At 39.0% G+C, this 21,293-nt stretch overlaps 1 protein-coding gene across 1 annotated transcript in view; it reads right to left on the bottom strand.

Moving 5' to 3' along the window:
* Positions 1-9,018: 9,018 nt before the first annotated feature.
* Positions 9,019-21,293, bottom strand: part of CPA6 (carboxypeptidase A6) — a 45,503-nt gene continuing 33,228 nt past the window's right edge. Inside the window, exons 7-11 of the mRNA XM_017731143.1 lie at positions 20,655-20,765; positions 20,317-20,407; positions 15,564-15,766; positions 10,524-10,608; positions 9,019-9,206 (exon numbers count right to left, since the gene is read on the bottom strand). Coding sequence (XP_017586632.1) covers positions 9,019-9,206; positions 10,524-10,608; positions 15,564-15,766; positions 20,317-20,407; positions 20,655-20,765 — 678 coding nt within the window. The remainder of the gene's footprint in view (positions 9,207-10,523; positions 10,609-15,563; positions 15,767-20,316; positions 20,408-20,654; positions 20,766-21,293) is intronic.

The following is a 21,293-nucleotide window of genomic DNA, read 5'->3' as shown; positions in this document are numbered from 1 at the left end:
CCCATCCCTTCCCGGGATCCCAGGGCACCGGTGCCGCGTGCTCCCCGAGCTCGCTCCGGAGCGCCCCCTGCAGCCGCGGGGGAACCATCGCACCTGCCCTGCTCACCGGGAGCCGCCAGCGCCCCTGCCGGCTGCGAGCGGAACTGCACCCGAGGGGAAAGGGCCCGACAGCCGAGAAGGCTGGGACTGGGTTTGTGATTGTTTGCTGTTACTGCCATAGTTACTGTTGTTTTGTTTGACTGGTTATACACATAGAGATATATAATAGTAAAGAACTGTTATTCCTATTTCCCACATCTTTGCCTAAAAGCCCCTTGATTTCAAAATTATAATAACTCGGAGGGAAGGGGGGTCGCATCTGCCGTTCCAAGGGAGGCTTCTGCCTTCCTTAGCAGACACCTGTCTTTCAAACCAAGACAACTAGGCAAATAGATTGACTCTGGCTGTGTTAAACAAATGGCAAGTAAACTGATACATATCCAATAGTTTTTGCTTTCCTTGCAGCCTTGGCTTCTTTACTCCGGTGAATCTGAGCATGAAGTGTGATTTAAATAGATACACATTGTCAAGATTTAGGGAAGCCTAAGAAAGGCTTCCTTGGAAACATTCCTGTATAAATCTCATGTCCTGGGTTGCAGTGCTGCTTTTTGCTTGGAATTTATTAGGTCTTTAATTTAATACTGTATATTGGTTGTGCTGCAACTTTATCCTATTCAGCTATGGTATCAATCTGTTCTTGAAAAGCTGTGTACTTATGAAAGTGCATTGACATGCAGGAGAATTGAGAAAAATCATCATTGTGTGGCATTATGGGTGTTTAATAAAAAGTGGCAGAAGAAATGCGCATCTACTATGCAGTGGGATCAATATTTTGATGAATTTTTTGACAAGCGAGGTTTTCTACAGAGGAAGCTGATCTTAACCCTCTTTTAGTTTCCAGTATCTTATAGTAGCTATGTGGTTCTTTTTACACTTGTGCGTGTTCCCTTGTGGAAATACCCCCCGAATATAATGCAGACAATTTCTGTTACTTCTGTATGGAATCCACTGCTCTGCTTCTTCACACAGCAGCTAGGAATCTGGCTTGCCTGTGTTGGGCTTTATCCACATGTACAGCTGAAGAGGTAAAGTGCAAACTTTCATGAGGTAGGAAACACTGGTATTGCCAGGTAAGGTAGTAAGCAATATTTGATAGATACCTTTTGCCTCTTTCTAATATCCACGTACACCAAAAATTAATTGTGTCGCAAGGTTGCTGAATATTAATTAACATTGTCCCCATGGGTATACACTGAAGGCAGGTAATTTTTTTTTGGTAAAAGAAGCTTGATTATAGGCTTTGACACCATCAGATGATCAGAGAAATGATTATCTTTGTTTTAGTGTCCATCTTGTCTTCTCTGCTTGTTACTTTTAGAAGTAATCCCAGCAGTATCTATTTACTTTACTTATTCAGGATGAAGTTATTTTTATACTCCTCACGTAGTGTCATTCAATCTAAAATGATTAGCCTTTGCCTGTTTGCCAAATTTTTTCTAAATTTTGTTCTTCTACCTGTGTCACTGATAGCTGTTCACTCTCCCAGTGTGTCATCTGACCCAGCAGCTCTGGGTTTTTCAAACATCAGCATTATTCAACATTATTTTCTTTCATCTTTCTAATGTATTGTTTGGTGCTTTGGTGTTTTTATTCCTGGTTAAAAATAAAAATGCCTTTTTATACTAGTTACAGTAATCTCTGCTGCTCTTAGGGCATAGTCTTGCTACTTAATTTGGACTTCTTCCGTGTTATAGACTTCTGTCCTTTGCCCTTATTTTTAGTCCTGATACCAAGTGAAAATAGAAAACATACTCCAAATGTCCCACCTTTTCTCTGTGCATTCAGAATTAAGCCATGAAGATGATACATACTGTACTTGGTATGGTTTTGGATAAAAGTTTCCATTAATCATTTGTCTTCTGGGATTATTCTTTTCCCCCATGTACATACAAACTGTTAGTTTTCAACAGAATGGAAATTTCTGAATCCAAAAAGGAATTTTTAAGAAATGAGGTTTTGTGTGACCTTCAACAGACACCTAAACAGGAGAGAGTTATTCTTGTGCATATTCAGGCTTTAGCACTGTTGGGTTGTTTGTGATTTTCATAAAGGCAAAAGGAAAACAAGACAGTGATTCCATCAACTTCAAACAACACTGTTTCTGATGGGCTGGGTGCCAATGGATCTGCAGCCAGGCACACCAGCAAAGGAGCCCTTCGCTGGTGCTGCGCAGAGGAGTGTGAAATGAATGGGGACCTTCCTTTCTCTGTTAAAACTCTGACACAGACTAATGTTTTTTGGAAAAGTGCAGTCCTGAGAGCTGTGAAAGCATAATGTTCCTACTCTCAGCTCCAGAGGAGAGAGTTGTAGAAGAGCTTCTCAACATTCATTAGTCATTCTGCCTCAAAACTGCTACCTGCAGAATATCCCGGTCTTCAGACATGTTTGCAGCTGAAGGTTGCACTTACTATCTGCAGTGTTGGGAAGTGTGTTTTTGACAGGTAGTGGACTGCATCCACTGGCTTCCTAAACAGCCTTCAGCATGAGAGCAACTTCACATTATTTCTACTTTAGCTTCTCAGAAGGGACTTCATTTCTCAGAAAAGAAACCTCATTAAAATAAATACAAAAACTTCAAAAGAAAATCTTTAACTTGTGTAAGATAAGGGGTTTTTTTTGTCTAAAATTACTATTTTAAAAATGTATTCCTGCAAATGCTTAATATGGGCTGAAGCAGTTCCAAAACTCCTGGTGGAAGTTGGTATGGGCTTGTAGGCTCTCCAGTGTTCTCCTTAACACTTCAGACATTCCAGGCACAATCTCAGACACCCCTTTGTTGACTCTGGGCAATGATATAGGACTTTCTTCATTATGCACAAGGTAAGAAAGCTTTCTGGGATGCAATCCACATTTGGAGTAGGGGTCATAACACCCTCTCACAGCCTCTGCCCTAATATTCACAATAGGGAAACTCGACCTCTGAGCTCTGTAGGGTGCAGCACACAAAGGGCTTGGCCTGAGAGGGAAGCTCATAGGTGGTGTGTCAACAGTAGTGGCAGGTAACCCACGGAGACACACTGCAGCAGAAGCGAGAACTTCCTGTGTTGCACCAGGGAAATAGTGTCAAAGGGCTTTTAGGGAGCTGGCCGGACGAGCTGAAGTTGTGTGTGCTTCCAGCAGGCAGCGGAGAGATGCTGAACACATGCTGCCTGCCATCAGCAGCCCTGCAGTTGCCAAGAATTGCAGCTACACCATTACATAAACCATTACACAGTACACATTGTGCAGCCAGACAGAGTGTTTGTGTGTGACTGGCTCTGCGTAGGTATGTGGGGAAGTTCACACATGTTAACAGGTTCATGTTTTAAATTTAGTACCAAAAGTTAGGCTCTTTTATAGCCCGAAGTCATCATCAACAGACAGTATTCACTTCTTTTTTGAAATGGAAGGAGAAAAATGGAGGTGCATGCAGCATGATGGAGCAAATTTGTTCTGTTAGAGAAGGCTCAAGTACAGATTCTGTGCTGTCAAGGCCAAAGAGCAGCTCTGGTTCTTCTACAACAGTAGTAGACATTTCACTATTTTAAACCTTAGAAAACTGGCTGGGTCACAACAAAATAACAATAGATCTGTCCAAACCGTCTCTGTGAATGTGATAATTTATTTCAAACAGCATAAAGCAATTAGTCTGTATAAAGAACTTAAAATAGATGAAGCTACTTTTTTTTTAAGTAGCTATTTCTAGCTCATTAGACACAGAAAAACCCTTTACACTCAGCTTTTTGACTGCACTCCATCAATTCAGCCCAATCAACAGATTTTCTCAATCTAGAAACAAAGCAAAATGAAACAAGGGAAATTAAACAGTGAGTAGATCAGCATCTCTGCTCAGCTTTCAAGGCTGCTATAACTGGGTTTTTTTTCAGTTATGACATGCTGAAAACAATAAACCACCTGAAAACTATGGCTGTGATTTTAACAGCTGCATTATTTTCAAGAAAATTGAAAATCCTGTTTTTAAAATCCAACTTTATCAGACTCTTTTGTGTGTATGTAGTTTCAGGCCTAATTTGATATTCTGCTCAGAAGTGGGAAAAAAGTTTCATTAATTGGTTAATAAAACACACACTCCTCCCAGCATTGATCCATCCTGGTATGCAGAGGAATAGCCTGGCACATCACAGTCAGCAAAGTAGACTAAAACACCTGCTCCCAGTAATACCACAATATTTATTTCAGAAGCTGTTATCCATTCTTTTATATAAAGTATATGCTCCTACGGGCCTGGGGGTAGTTTAAAATATTTCATTGTTATGGTTATTCTGCCACATGTCTTTTTCAAAAAGGCCAAGCAGTGTTGAAGTGGCTGGACTTTCAGAGCAGGCCAGACTGATGGAATAGATTACCCCATGTTTTTAGGGCAATGGATAAATTTTCCTTGTCACAGGCAAAGTATGCTCTCTGCATGGCTGGGGACAGTGGCAGATTTTTTAAATTAACATTTGAATCTATTATTTATGAGTGCATTCCCTGATGTCTGAATCCAAGGGCAAGCCCTGCTGTGCTTGATGTGTTCTCTTACAAGATGGCTTGAAAGGACCTCCACCTTAAAAGTGGAGAGACCTGAGACTTTCTGCTTGACTGCTCCTGCCTGTCAGGCAAGGACAAGCATTCAGTGGCTAAAGATTTCCCAATTCTCAATGCCCTTGCCCCAAACATCTTTTTCTAAGGAGAACTGTGTGTTAGCTCACTGCTAGTTCCCAAACTTGCGGATGTTAACAGAAGACCTTGTTGTTAGGGCAGGCCCTTTTGACACCAGGAGCAGCCTAAGGCTGTAAATTTCTGACAAGCTGCTCAACCGGCGCATCATGCTTGTGGCAACAGGCGCATTCAGCCAGGAAGAGTGAAAACCTCTCTGCAGTTGTTACACTTCCCCCAAGATAGACCCATCAACAGCATCAGTACTCCCAGCTTGGTGCTGCTGACAGGGCTGGAAAATCTACCGATGCAGTCACTAAGAAGGCAGCTCTCTCCACACCCAGCTTCCCTCCTACACAATGAAGGAGAAGGGAATTACAGCTGTTTGGACCTCAATTTTTTATGCTAAATAGTTATGAGAGTCAGGCAAACATTAAGCACATGGCAAATAATCTACCTTTTCTGTGGACAGAATAATTTTAAATTTCCAACAAATTTACAAATTATTTTGTGTTGTGAGCATTTAAAAATGTTTTTTAAGAAGTATACCTAATGCCGCAGGGTTTGTTTTTAAGATGTCTTTCTGTAATTTATTTAAATTTCTGTTCTCTTATTCTGTTTTCTACCGCAGACTGATAGTTGTATCTCTATGCATCTGAGATATTGTTCTGGTGTTTTACCATCACTTAAGAACTGCTTAAAGATTCAAAAACACGAATGCATGTGTGACTGCTACAAAACAGTGAACTATGGAAATAATAAAGTAATTTTGGACAACCAAAGGAAAGGTTAAAGTGCTAACAAAAGTACTTATTACCCTACCCATGCTACTGAGTATCTTATTCTTTGATTGGTACCATTAAAATGAATGTAAATATAAAAAGTGAAGGGATTGTTTAACAGAAATAAACTGGAGCAGTTGAATATTGACTTATTTTTCATAAGAAATACAAAGCTTTCTTCCCAGCCTTAAGAATTAGACACAATCTTGTCCATCAATGGCTATTTTATGCGGTCCTTGAGTAGGCAGCTCAATCTGCACAATGCTGTTTCCTATAGACTGGCTCTGGATATAAATGCATGTTGGCATTCAAGGTCATTTGGACTCTACCGATTCACATTTCGGAAAAGGTATTGCACTTCTCAAAAAGGAACTGCAGTTTTCCATAGGCTTTATATATTATGAGCAACCAAATACACTGACCTTTTTGAAGCAACTTCTGGAAAATACACAAGAAGCTTCACCCATCAGCAGTGCTCTTTCTTCAAGGTTTGCAACAAAGCTCAATAGCTTTTTTGATCTCTAAAGGGGATTTTTAAATCAATTTAGGAATGATGATTTAATGTAATTTGTAATACTTGTTTTTTGGAATGGTGACTTGAAGAGGCACGGACCTGTTTCCTTCCTCTTAATTAATCTCAGAGGTTTGTTTATAAAAATTAAAAGCTATTAAAAAATAACGGATGTTGTTTTCCAAGTTACAGAAGTGCTTATAATTATTCTATCAATAATCAATGGAAATGTAACTTCTGGATTTCACATAATCACTATATATATGATTTTGACTGCTGGGTTACTAAACAGTGTTTTGCTGTTCATGTACTTTTTATTGTGTTGAATGACAAACTGTACCTATGATCATAAAATAAATTCACTTTTCTCGAAATCACCTTTCAATCTGTTGTCCTGTAGTCAATAAAAATTGCTGAAAATTACAAAGGAAAGAGAAGTAAGCAATTATAGGGATAAAAAAGAGCTGTTCTTGAGAATAAACATTTATAAGTCACAAAAATGATATGATTTCATATCCAAATAGCTGGTTGCCATTAGTCCTCTCCTTAGGGTAAACTACTCCATTTAGAATCATTCTTCTGCTGAAAAATTATTTTACTAAATTTTAGTTCAGGAAACAGGGCTTGTTCTTTCCCAGCAACTGTGTTTCCACCAGCTTTAATGACCCTGAAACTAGAGGGTTCAGAGACTGTTTACACTTGTATTCAGCTATGGGGCATTATGTTACCCTGCACAGGTCTTCAAAACTCAGCTCAGAGTTCTCAGTTGTGCGTCATACATAGTAATCAAGTGAAGTCCATCCATTAACTAGTGTGTAGCTTTACGCATGGAAAGGGTTTGATATCAAGTACTTTTACTGTCAAAGTTTCTTAGATAAATCTAAGAATACTTGCAGTTTTTCTGTCCAAGAAGGTCAACTAGGTCTACAATGTTAGGTCCTTTTGGTAATTAAAAGAGGACATTTGTTTCTTTCAAGAGTTGAATTACTTGTCATTACCAGTGGAGTTGTAATGGTATGAACATAAAGCTGAAATATTTCATATGATGAACTTTTGGACTGCAAGCAGGAATCAAACCATCACATAAGAATCTGGTATCTCCTGCTCCATGCTTGTACTGTAGCAATTCAGAGGTGAATTTGCCTCATGCTAATTAGACATCCCTCATTCATCCTCTTTTTCAGTCTCTTACATCCTTATAGTAGTTCAATCTTGTCACCTAAATTCAGAATAACTCATAACAATTGGTGCTAAGCATTTGTACCACTACCAAGGATATTCTTCAGGAATCTGTGCATAGAAAAAGACAGTTATTGCTGTCTTCAAAATATTTAATGGTTATGCTCATAAGCAATTGGAAATTACTATTTTGAGGGCTTCTGTCCCCTAGACTTTTAATAAGCCAGAATAGAAACTTACAGTACTCAAACAAGACTGAATTAAACAAGTCTGAACAGGCCTTCAGAAAACTTGTGTAAAATAAACACATTTATTAACAAAATGTTAGACAAATAGAATGCAATTCTGTCATCTTTGCTCACTGATCGCCTTTTGGAGTCCTGAAAACAATGATATTCTTTATTAAATACAGTGCTACCCTTATAAGACTTATAAAGATTGCTTGTTTGCTAAATTCAAGTGCTTATTTAGAGAGGATTTTTTTTTAGTTTTTTTTTAAATTCCCCATCCTTATTGTCAGGAATGTTTTACAGATAGGTAAAACTGTTACATCCTTGAACTAAAGATTTAACTCTGAAGTGAAATATGAAGAATACTTCAAAAGTCTTTGACAATTTTATTAACAAATATGTTTTAGTTAACATGTAGTGGCATAAGATTAAATTCAAAATTTGTAAAGTAAAATATATGCTTCTGCAGATATAATAAGATTTAAAAAATAGTATTTTAAAAGTACGAAAAATCTCTCAACATGTTGGTACCTTCTTTGTGCTTTCATTATTCTTTCAAACAGTGCTTATTCACTTTATTTCAGCTGTAAGGCTTCTACCTTCACCTCTGGCTCACTTAAGAATCTATTAAAAATTTATTAATTCCTTTAAAACATGCATAAAAATACAACTTCCAAGAAGAAGAGCCACATAGCCAAAGAGCTACAGAACTCACTGCAAGAATACTGATAAATAAAACATCAGTTAATTACAGTTTAAGGCTAAATCCGTGGTTGGTGGAAACGGGCAGCAGAGCCCAGATGCATCAGTCGACTGCCAGCTTCAAGTTCCAGGTCATGGCAAGTTGCTTTGTCTCTCCATAAAGCAGAGTATTGTCTATCTCAATAGTATTTCATTATAATCCTTACACATCACTAGGAAAGTTACGTTTTCAAAGACAATATGTTGATTTTGAGTCCACTCCAATTATATACATTTGAAAGTAGATTTCTCAGAACAGTTCAAAGAAACCTTGGTTCAAATTATTGCATAATATAAAAAAAAAAATCACAAAAGTGCATATATGTATGTATGTACGTATACACGCAGAAGGAAGCTACACTGCCACTTGCAGTGCAGCCAGCTACCTCTATAAGGCATTTATTGCAGTAGATACAGGCCTGTGTTGGGTCACAGGGTATATTTACATGAATGTAAACTTTATCCCTTGGTTTGAGAGACCCCACAGGAAGTCTTCATCTTAAGGAAAGGAGTAAGGCCAGGAACTGCCTGGAAGTGGCGCTTTATTTTAGGACCGGCCTCACTGAAGTTGCAGAACTAAAGTTTTATTGCAAAAAGAAGAAACTATTTTGCACCAAACTGGTAACTAAGTTAGTATATCAACTTTATGGACTTTAGAAGAGCAGATATTAAATGATTTTTTTCCATTTTCCACTAAGTAAATTTGGCAGAAACAATACTGTATTTCCTATTAGCTTCTAGAATTCTGAAGTGGCCAAACTTAGAATGGCAACTGAACACGCTGAAAGGCATCAGCACTAGGAGTAAAATATTCACTTCCAGCTCCTAGAAATCCATTTCAATGACATTTCTTCAGCAAGTGAAGAGTTATATTTTTAACTGCAAGCATGGTCTCTGTGCAGGTTGGTTTGATCAGTGTCTCGGGAAGTAAAAAACCAAAATGGCCAGTGTCACGCAGCTCGAATGCAAATGCGTATGGGATGCCATTTTTGTAGGCCCAGTCCATAGAGCTGCCAGAACTCACATCTGAAATAGGCAATTCAGAGAAAGCATTAAAAAAGGTTAAATCCAAGTCATGCTGAAATCACCAGAGGGCTCCTGTGGCATTTTGTCTCTGGGGCTCAGTGAGTATACTTGCAACTCCAGCTGTTGCTTGCCCTGATCCTGAACACCCTTCAGAAATAGTACGAGAACCCAGCACCTGATGAAATGTGCTCAGCACAATATGGATTAGACACTTCAGTTTCATAGGAAAAGATATTGTAATTGTTTTGTGTAAAGCAAAATTTTATTAAAAGAGAATATCTAGAATAAAGCCTCAAATTGTTCTTGTCCCCATGTGAGCGCAGTCTAAAGCTTTCCTTCCACAAAGATCTCCCAGCTGGACTGGAGAACTCTGCATGCTCCTAGGTTTAAATTGGGTTTTTTAGGCAATTCATTTGTGGTGAGAAGGGGGGAAGTTGATAAAGTAATCTACCATCTTCTTTTGAAAGTGATTTTAAAATTCTTTTCATTTGTCTTACTTTCTCACCATTTCCTCACAGCATGAGAGCGTTTGCATAGGTGGTGTCTAATATTAACAAACCTTCCTGAGGAAGTGTGCTGCTTATGCTTTCGTTATCTCCATATGTTGATTACCCAAGACACATTTTTTTATACAGATACATCTCTCATGTGGCCTGCTGTAATCTGTGCAATTCTGGCATTAATTCACACTGCTTTTCCTTTGACATAGTGACTGACTGCAGTGTAATGAGCACAAGATGATGACTGTGCTGGGAGATGGAGGCCCAAGATAAGTGGAATTGTAGCTGAAATGCAGCAATGACAGATGAGATGCAGGAAGTTACTAGCAAATAGTCTTTAGCTTTTCACTTTTTCAATGTCTGTTATCATTAGCCACAGCATTCAGGCTCAAGGTTTCAGTAAAGAAAAAAAAGTGTCTTGTTGAAACCTGTTGAACTTCTTTTTCTCTTACCTGTCTACAGAGAGCTTGCCTGACAAATGCTGCTACAACTTAGTAGTGCATTTGCAGTATCTGATAAAGATATGAGTTTTAAGATCTTAATTTTTCTTTTTAAAGAATCCACAGTTTTATATGGTATGTTATTTGCTGGCTTTTGACTCTCAAATGCATTGCATTTTAATCTCTGTTATTGCATCAGTTGAGTTAATCTTACTTCAATCGACTGAATCAGTTGCAAAACTTTCTTCTGCCTTCCTCACAACCAAAACCAGAACAAAGTTCACTTTAAATAGTGTTTGCATTCTTTGTTATAATAAGGGTATTCTCCTTCTTACTGTAGGAAGGTCAAAGTCACAAACCTGCAGAGGGAAACTTACACAAAGTGCTGGATGCAGGGCCATATCTGTATCTTACACCATAGGCTGACTGAAGAGCGTTAACAGCATTATAGGCTGCTGATTCCTGGGGAGGAGAAAAAACCAAATACATAAATTAGACTTTGAATTAAGTACTGTATTGTGATTGGAACCTGAATCAATGGATCATTGACTTCCAGTGCAATGCTGTGTTCCATGAGTCCATGGCAGCTAAGTTAAAATTATAGTAAAGGATAAATGCATAATTTATTTTTAATAACATCAATTCCCCGAAAAACTTGTTTTGGTGTTTTCATGACATAAAAGAGCTCACTGTACTGTGAACGATCAGACATTAATTATTTGTAATTATAGGCATATATGTCAATTTAGCAACACGACAAATTTAGATGACCATGAGATGAAATCATATCTTCTTTATGCAGTTTAAAAGCCATGCTCACATTTTCTGAGGATGTATTTCCCAGTTCACTAAACCTTGTCCCTGCTGGACTTGTGAAGGAGAAATGATGTCTTGTTGACGCTCACAGTGGTTCAGTGAGCAGAGTGGGAAGAAGGAAGGAAGCAAGTTCCACTCCTGAATCGCTGATCCAGCAGGTAGATATTCACTGCTGGTCCAACTTTATCTGGGGCCTGATGATGTAGTCTTGGAGAGCTCTTTCCACTGTTATGGAAATGTGATTTCAGTGCTGTATGGGGAAAATGAGTGCCTACATTGCAACAACTTGGGGCTGAAAGGCTGTTTAGGAGGCTCATGGTTCACCCTGTGAAACTGGGTGCAGAAGGCCTGACCCATGGAAATTTCTGAGAGTCACATATGGATAGTGCATCGAAACGCACAGAAAGGATGCACATATTCAAAAGGAAAAGGAATATTATTACCCCAAAGAAAAGTATATTGGCAAATATACAATGAAGGCCAGGAAAACACAGTCATGTCCCTATAGACAACAGGAAATTATTATATTTGGAGCTAGAAACTGCTGGACTTTGAACCACTGGGTAAAGTTGCAATGGTTGTTTTAGTTGTTTTACTTCCTTGAACAGAAGAGCTGTAGCTTTTGGTTTATGCAAGTCTTCATGAACTCAGTCCTTACCTTGTTATTCATCAGGCACTAAATGAATACACTGAGGAAGGATTACCCTATACTTGCCTTTTCATTTAAATGTTTTTCCTAACCTTCCACTTGTTTGCCCTTGTCAGGAGTTGGGATTCTGACTTAGTCCTCAGTCTGACCCATGCAGGCTTTGTCTGTCCAAGTAGAGAAGCCAGAGAAAACTGCTTTAAAATGTCATTCTGGAAACAACTTACCTGCAGGTAGGGCTTTGGAGAGCTTATTTTACACTCCTCTCAGCAAATGAAAGAGCACATTTTTATTCCATTACAAAAATTTGTTAGGCACAACCATAATTATTGTTTGTTTAGCAGAAGGATGATGGTGCTGGAGACTGACATTTTCAGCTTGGCCTCTTGCCGCCTCCATGAGAGAGTGTGTGGAGGCAAGGACCACTGAACCCAGTGTTGCTGGAACTTCTGCTGGTCTGGGATGTAGCTGTCAGTAAGGGGTAACCTCTGACTCACCCTAACGCCAAAGATGAGAAGGGCCTGTCCTGTGGGAGAAATGCTGTCACTTGGAACTCTTCCTCCATATGCCTTGACTTCTGAGTTGTGACATGCAAGACCCATGATGGGGTTGGAGTTGTTGGACCCTGTGAGGGTGGTGGGGTGGCAGAGTGATGTCACCGTGGTGGCTGTGGCTGCACAGGGCCCAGGAAGGGGGAACTCCAGCTGCAGCCAGGGGCACTGTCCCAAGTCCAAGACTCTGTTGCTCAACCAAAATTTGCAAGCAGCTGTACTTACCATCCCAGGGTCTTGGTGTGGGACTAGGATGGCCTGACAACAGGCCTGATGCCAAGGGAGCAGGAGACAGGGCTCAGCTGAGGGAGCTCAAAGGGGTGGAGAACAAAGTCCCAATAAATGCACCATGGCAAGGAGAATATAGCCACAAATGAAAAGACTCCCTGTGCATTATGTGAATTATGCACTGTACAGCAATGAGACAACAGAAAATTCTGTTGGAATCTTTTGAAGAAATAGTTTAGCAATGCCCATGTAAAATCAGCACAACAGTAATGGGTTCTGTGCGGAGGAAGCACAGAAGGAGGTCAGACCGGGAGCATCCCAAGTCCATGGCACGTGGGCACGCATCCCTGGGCACTGTGAACTTGAAGTTCTTAGCCTTGAGGAATGCAGCTGACTTCCACTGTTAGAGCCATGTGCCCAAAGAAAGGGACAGTTCTCAACTGTATGATACTGAGCAGGTTGGATCCTGAGTAAATCCAGGCAACCAGTCTTTGAACGCCCTCAAGGAGAAAATGCCACATAAAATTATCAGATTTTTGCAAAGGTGTACACAAACTCAGTCATGCCATGTAAGTTCACTGCAAACACTAAGGCAAACGACAGTACAGGAAGAAAAGGGATGAAAATCAGGTGAAATTTAAAACTCTTGAGATGGATGTATGTTTCTGTTGGTGTTTTTTTCAATCTAAAAGAACACTTTCATTTTAAGCATCTTAAAAGAGCAGATTTCAGGAGAGTGTTAATAAGACAGTTGTGCCTAAATGAGAACAGAATATACACGTTGTGATCAGTACACTGCTCTCCAGTTTAAAGGCAGCTCTGAATAATTGAACGCTGTAATTGAAATGGTAACTGACAGCTTACTAGGATGATCCAACTCAGACAGAAACAGCCTTTCTTCTGCTCAGAATTACTTGTAGCCCACTTTTAGCACCAAAAGCTATTTATCTGCTATGCATGTAGGGTCCTACAGTTTTCCACTGTACACAGCCCATGTAGACCAACAATGCTTGTTCCATCAGTGTCAGGAAACAGAGATCTATGACCTTCCAGCTAACTGCAATTTCCAAGAGAGCTGGAGAATCTGAAACCTCAGCCTAAGTCACCATTTTAGAAACTTCAAATATTAAAAACTATGCATTTATGAGCCACCAGGTGATGGAGCCTTTGGCTGTAGGCAAGTATTAAAACAGACAAATAAATAACCAACAAGTATTCCCTTGATTTTCACTATGATCCCTATAATGAGCTTTATAAATAACAGGAAATTACTTCAGTTTCTTATTTCAACCTCCCTCTTCTTTTTGACCGACTGCAATGAAAAGAAGTATGAAGTTCAAATACTGACAAGATATTTAGAATTGGTATTTGGCTTCAATTTATCCATGGATGTTGTTTAAAATAGTGTCTTTTTTTGTTCATTTAGGTCTGTGATCCACCTCCTCTGATGAGAAGCCTGATCCAAGGTCTTTCAAACCTGAGGAACACCTGCTAAACATCAAAAACTGGGATCCTTTGTTCTAAAAGCAATGGATGGAAAGGCAGAGTTACGCCCCATCTCAGAATGGAATTATTCCTTAAGAAGCAAGAACAACGTGTAAAATATACTGGTGTGTGTGAAAACTCTCAGTTAAATCTTCCTTCTCCTTACAATGAATTTCCCATCTATAGCATCTGCTATTGCCTTACATTACTCTGGACATTTTAGTCAGATACCCAATAATCATATACTTGCAGAGAAGTGCTGATTCTTCCTAACACTACATCTTTACCTTCTTTTCTGTTGTCTGTTCTTAAAAATATATGCTCGCACCTGCTGATCCTCAAAGGAATGAGAACCTATGATTTTAAATTCCCAGTCCATGTTTTTTTGCTAACTGAATAGTCATCAATTCGCTTGGGGAACTCCTTTTTCCTTGTCATTCCCCAAAAGAGAGTGAAGGTAGCATAAAAAATTTTTCATAAATTTATTCACAGTCAGTACAGGGCTGGGTGGTCAGTCTCCACAAGTTTCATATTTTAGCTCCTCTGGCTGCTTAGTTAACTTTTAGTTTGCTCTGTTTCATAGGAATGCCATCAGATAGAAGAATGTTTAGTAGCTACTAAAATTAGTTGTCTCAACAGAAATAAACTTACAAAGAGAGTTTAGTTTGCGGAGTGCTGGCTGCGCAGCCTCCTGAGAGAACAGCTGAGTGAAACTTCAGCGAAGCTCCAGGGACTGACAACATAATTTATTCTGCACAGGATAAATCTAAGGTGCAGTTAAGCTCCTTCGGAGAAAACCAGCAAGTTAAAAGTCACTGCAGCTTTCAAGGTCAAAATGGAAGATAAATGGAAAATGTAATTTTACTCAGGACTGAGGGTGAGAGAAAGAGGCTTGCAACTGGTTTGTGCAATGTGGGTCTGAGAGCAGGAGCAAACAGAGAGCAAATCTTAGCCATGTGTCCCTCGGAGAATAAGACATAAGGGGGGGTTTTATCAACAGGGGGCTGGCTAAAACAGACCTCAGACTGCAAGCAAAGGGAATAGCTATGCATTTGGATGAGCATGGAATACACGAAATGTACTCATCTGTGAATCAATAGGCTTACATCAAAAAATGTGTTCTTGTTAATTATTTTTTCTAATATACAGAAGCTCCTGGTTTTTTGTACCTGCTTTTCTGAAAGGGTTAAAAACACTGTGTCTGACCGAATGATATGTAGTGCAATGGAATTTTGGTGAAATCTAAGAGATTTCTTTTTGAATTGATAAACATAATTTCAGTTTTATTTTGTTCATAACATTGAAGATGATCTTCTTTGTGCTCTTAGTGTTTAAGTTCTGAGCATGAAGAGACAGAATTTCAACTAGAAGCCCAAGGACCTAACTATGTAATTCCCATTACAGTTAATTAAATAAAATGATAATAACTATAATTAAAATTTAGGAATTTATCCTATAAAGTCATTTAAAGGGACTGATGGATGAAAGGCACTATACCATTTTAATCAAATTGCCACTGACTCATGGTGTGTGAAGGTTATATAACCAGAAATGTGATTGCAAGTAGATCCAGAATAAATACTGCTCAATATTAAACGTGCAAATTATTGAAGAAACAAGTCTCCTCTCAAAACAAAATGTACCAAAAAATATACAGACAAGCACATTCTCCTAAGTTTTAATGTACTTACCACACAGTTGAAGTTTGGAATGGTTGCATATTTGTAAGAGTAAGGGTACAGCAGCATCTGTGCATATGCATGGAAGGACAAATAGGCTTTTATTTGTTTCCGGTGTTTGCGGAGAAAATGAGCAACAGCCTTTACCTCAGGTTCTGACTCGGGAAAAGGACCACAGTAAGTATCATCACATGGGTGTAACGAAGCTCCTTCATCTAGAGGTTGAAAGAGAAAGTTGGTGTTGAACAATCACAGAGAAGTTCCAAGGGTCAACTTCTGGCTCAACCTTTTTTGGCCCATGTGCAAAAGCATGAAAAGCAATAAACAAATTGCTTTCTTGTGCCTGATGGGAATGAGCCTATGGGACCTCAGTGCAGCAATCTGCTCGCTCATCTAGTAGACACACCAAGCTCCCAGTTTGCCAACTACACACAGTTCTCCCCAGAGGATACATTCTTTCCAACTGAAAAAGGAGAACTTGACTTCATTGTATTCTCTTCCCTGGCTTTTCATATCAGTGGCACATTTTATGACAGCATTCCAGTATTAAAACTATTGATGGGTCTCAGTTGGTCTATTTGAAATCAGAGAGCTATACCTCTTTCATGAGTCACTCCCAGGACAAATCTAGCCTTTTAGAGCTTTTAATGTACTATCTACTACAGTGGTGGTTACAATGGCAGGTAGACAACCTCAACAGGGATTATCTTAGAACCATGATAACAACTCCTAACTACTGCCTATTTTCACCCCTGAAAACCTTATGGAAAAAAAAAGTCACATGGGATGATTGTTCAGTCAGCTAAAATAGAAATCACCTCGGTTTGCATAGGGCCTAACTTTCCTTCAAGTTTGGGGCAGGGGTTCAGTTTTGAGGATATCTTTATGTCAATCTGCTCAGGCAGCAGCAAGCTGCTCAAGAGTAGCCTTACTGTAATATCCCATGAGGTACTGAAAGATGAAACTTAGAAAAGGAGATGTGGCAGTGGCTCCTTTATACTTTAGCAATTCTGGATCTAAGCTATCGTCTCATTTACAGCTTAGGGCCTGGGCCTAAAAGAACAATATTTATGCAAATCTACGCTGCTCTTTTATCCACTGTAATTTCAAAATACCACACATTTTACACTGACCTGCAGAATAATAATTGTTTGCAAACTTCCCTGGTGCCATCAGGGACTTAAAACAGCAGTGTTTTATTAGCTTTCCTTTGTATAGTAAGTACTGCCACCTTCAATTAATAAGAAAAGAGCAGTGTGTGAGAAGGCATAATGATATCAACTAAAACAGGGTTATGCAATCATGCCAAAAAAATAAAAAGAAGTGGAAGAATTTCATGCTGCATTTTCATTTGTAAGATGAAAATCGAGGCTACCATTCAATGGCCCATTACAGGTGGGGATTTCTAAAGGTATTAGTGCTTGGATTGCAGTGGATACGGAAGGGTTATATAGAGGGCAGATGGTCTTCTCTGCGCAGAACAGATGGACACCAAGTCATTCAAATCCCAAGAGCACTCTGCCTCGATTTCTTTTCAGATAATATAGCTAAAGGAGAGCTATTTTACCAAGTCCCCAGAGCCTTTGCTTTTTTTTCTTATAGATACTTCATCTCCTGTAACAGTGTTGTATACTGAATCATGACAATGGATAACACTGTTAATAAACAGTGGATTCCTACAAGCTAATGGTAAAATGGCCCAATGGTAAAATATGACTCAGTTTAGTGACTTCCAGTGAAGGAAAACCCTGTAAGCTGTCCAGCCTATTATGGTGACTGTTCAACCTATTACAGTGAGTCATGTGCTATCCCAGCTGTAGTTAATGCTTTACCTTAAGTGAAACTGGCTGGTAGTAAAAAGAGGAGGTTTCCATGGTAGCCTTGGATAATGTAAGGATATTCTCAATTTTTGTACTGGAAATTCTTTTAAAGTAACTCAAGAATGAAAAAAGAATTGCTACAGCATGTATCAACTCCTGTGACATTTCTAAGTTACAGGGAAGAGAAGCAAATGGAATTGTGTAAAATGTTACTGTGCTGCTATATTACTGTACCTAATAGCATACCCGGGGAGGACAAGTATCCTCCAACATCCATCATGAGACCCACTGAACAAAGGAAATGTGTACTGAGAGTGATAAAACCAGCACTTTGATACAGAGGGAGGACTAAGAGTATGAATGAGCTGGAGCATGATATTCAAATTTCCTTGCAGCCACTTCTGCCAGTATGGGATACTGTCCTCAGTGAGCACTGGGGTGCATTGGAAATTGGGATGTACTGGGAATTTTAACTCCCACTGTTGCTCGCTTGGGGATTTGGATGCAAGCACTTTATCTAGATTTGCCCTATGACTTTAATTAATTCTAAGTACCTCATTATTTTGCTTTAAAGTTGCTATTATTTGATTATCATTAAACCATCATAGTTATTGCAATATATGTGCATTACAAGGAGCGGTTCTACCCAGAGTTCTTGCTGCCAGTATTCACATGGGTCTGTGTGCAATTTCTGCGCACTGTTTTGAGTACAGGGCACTGCAACATGAAATCTAGCAGTGATATGGCCCTTTGCTTGGTCCCTAGAGAGTCACAAACCTTACATCAAAGTCCTACACTACAAAGGAAGAGGAAAGCAGATGGGATGCTGTGTTATCAGCACTGACTAGCTCACTGCTGATAGCATTTAGTGGCTTTGCTGAGGCTGGAGTCTGCCACAGCACACCTGCGTGGAAGCCCCACAGTTAAGTTCAAGCCTGTCTGAAAACTCTAAGTGCAACTGAGCTGAATAAAAAGGTTTTTACAAGCACATGCAGTTTTAAATGTTAAACACACCATGATTACACAAGCCTCAAAGTGTGATATGATCCAGATTCTTCTCTGACTCATCCAGTGTCAGATATTAATGACAATACCAAGTGACTGGTTAGGGTCATCTGAGTACCAGTCAGCCCAGTTGATGAAAGAGCTTTTTATTCTCCATCAAAGCAGACCATCAGACAGACTTTGGGGTCCAATGCAGGAAGCAGAGCATGTGCTTGTTGGGATGACGAGCAGCCTTGAAGGAATTTTTATTTTTTGAACTTGGGGTGGGGACCTGTCTTTCATGTTCAGTGCAGGGGAGAAATGCAACAAGTAGGGGATTACAACATGCAACACATGGGTATTGTTACAGTTTCACTAAGCCTAGAAAAAATAGTGTTTTGAATGAAAACTAAGCAAGCATTTTTAGGACTGAATAAAAAATGTGCTTTAATACAGTGGCTAGGGAGCAGGAAGAGGGAGGAGGAACCCAAGAAAGATTTATTAGAACTAGAAAGAAAATTCATTGAATATTAATGTTGCACTGATAGGTACCTAAGATATATCTCTCAACACACTGTAAGAGAACTGATCATTCCAGTTATGCCACTGGCTGTCTTCTGAACAGTAAATGGGTGTCCCCACAATATCTGCAGTTGTGGCTTACACACTTAAGTAAAGATGGTAACAGTGATGTAGGACTGGTTTGTCTTTATGTTATTTTTGCATCATAAAATTGCCTTAAAGATTGTGATAGCAGTCCTGGGCCTGTCTTCTTTAACAGAGGGTTTCTCAGCTAACACAGGGTTTCTTTTCTGCTTCTGTCTCAGTCCTCTCCTTATAGTGGGTAGCCTTGAAAACAATTTGAAGCATATTTCACAGGTCCATACTGGATTGAATGTATACATCTGTTCACATTCACTTTTATCCTTAAAATTCTCACAACTCTACTTAAAGAATCCAGCTGTTGCAAGCCAGACTGTACAGCGCTCAGTAGAGCTGCAGTTAGGTAAATCTTGAAACATCTAGAGTCTTCCAGTGGAAGAGGAATGGGCTGAAGGCAGGGCCCTTGCACTATGCAAACACAATTTCTTGTCTTTAGAAGCTTGTAATATAAGGAAGGTTGACTAATGCTGGATGAGAAAACAGCTGCACAGAGAGCTGAAGGAAGTTTCTTGAGGTGGAAGAGCAGGTCAGCAGGTATATATGGCTGTATTTCAGTGTTCTTACTTTCTTACACCAGAACTTTTAGGGGCTGCTTACCCCTCTGTGAGTTGCACTATTTTTTGGTAAGATTTAATAAATACCATTTGTTCTTTGGTGGACCCATTCCAAATCTTCTGGTTGTTATTTCATTGCTGCTGCTTTCTCTATGCAAAATTGAGTCCAATTTTTATGAAGTACTTACAGAAGTGCTGGGAGTTTAAAATTGTATCTCCATGCATTTAGAAGCACCTTCTTTCTTTATTAAATCACTAATAATAATGGCCTTAAGGACACTGAGGCCAACAAAGTAAGTTTGACATTTACAAAACTAAAATAATTTCAGAGAAATGGCAAATTGAATAAAATTAAGCTTGAAATATTTCCTAGAGCTGCAGTTAGGTAAATCTTGCAAAGTCATGGTTCATTCTTAATGCTATGCTTCAAATTATTTATATGATTGCCAAAATACAGAATAGCTGTATGTGTGATTTTTTAAATTTTGCCACATTTGCCATGACAACTTTTTACTTATGAGAAGGTCTGTTTTTCTGAAGTTGGGGACTTTTATTTTTTTAGAAGTTAGTAGGAAGATTTGAGCCTTGGCTTATGGCTTTATGGGAAAAAAATCTTCAACTTTAACTACAGAAAAGAGAACACTTCACAACAGATGTGACCTAACCTACTTGGATAATTACCTCTGTTGGATAATTAAATACAGGGTAGTCTAAACTGGGGGACCAAAGTATCTCCATACTTACCACACCATTTCACTTTCCAGTTGCGATTAGCATCAACACCATAACAGTGAAACCTCACGTTCTTTGATCTTGTTTTTCTCCAAAATCGATCCTAGCATAAGTTACAAAACATGTAAATCGCAATATTACTCTATTTTGGCAAAAATCTGCTTGTACACATAACAAATCAACCCTGGTAAACATATTCAGTATTCTGTTTTAAGTGGAGTAATTTACTTCCATTTTTCAAGGCACAAAGTGATGGACTGGATTTATACAGTCACCTTTGAATAATGTAACAACCATTCTATCTTTCCTGTCTGAATAATTTTTTGAGTAATACTACTGACATTACTTACATTTGTCCAGCTGAAATAGTATCCATCCACATTAAATACAGGCATGATATAGAAATACAGATGAGTTAGCATCTTTCTCATGTCAGGATCAGTCTGGTATGTCTGAAGAGCCTAAAGTAGAAAAGGCAAAGAAAATAGTTTCCATTAAAAAAATATTTTCCCAGTTAAGTATTGTGATGGACTAAGTCACAAGGCATTTGGCAGTACAGAGGTCTGTTCTCATGGCAGCACAGACTTTCTTCTAGCTGGGCCTGAAAGGCTGACATCTTCCTGCAAATGTGATTCAGACAGCATGTGAACATGTGAAAAAGGTGTTCTAAAGGCCCTATTCTCTCTGCTTCTCAGTGGCTTTCAACATTCAAGAAAATACAACTCATGTTACAGAGAAGCAAATGCATACAAAGTTTTTCTTGAAGTAAGAGCTGAAAGTCAGTGGAATAGATTGTTAGTTGAGTAAATGAGTTTAGCTCCTGTAAGACAATGGAGTCCTGTTGTTTCCACCAGGTGATTTGATAAGGTCTTGAAGTATTTAAGGCTCACATTAACAACACAGCTTTTGTTGTATTCAAAGTAGTTTACCATATGCACAATTTTCAATACAGGCAGTTTATTCCTTTATCATTTAGACTCCTCTCTATT

This window comes from Corvus brachyrhynchos, unplaced genomic scaffold (genome assembly GCF_000691975.1).
Source record: "Corvus brachyrhynchos isolate BGI_N302 unplaced genomic scaffold, ASM69197v1 scaffold961, whole genome shotgun sequence".
Lineage (NCBI taxonomy): Eukaryota > Metazoa > Chordata > Aves > Passeriformes > Corvidae > Corvus > Corvus brachyrhynchos.
The sequence above is the reverse complement of the archived record's forward strand: the minus strand, read 5'-3'. Positions and strand labels throughout refer to the sequence as shown.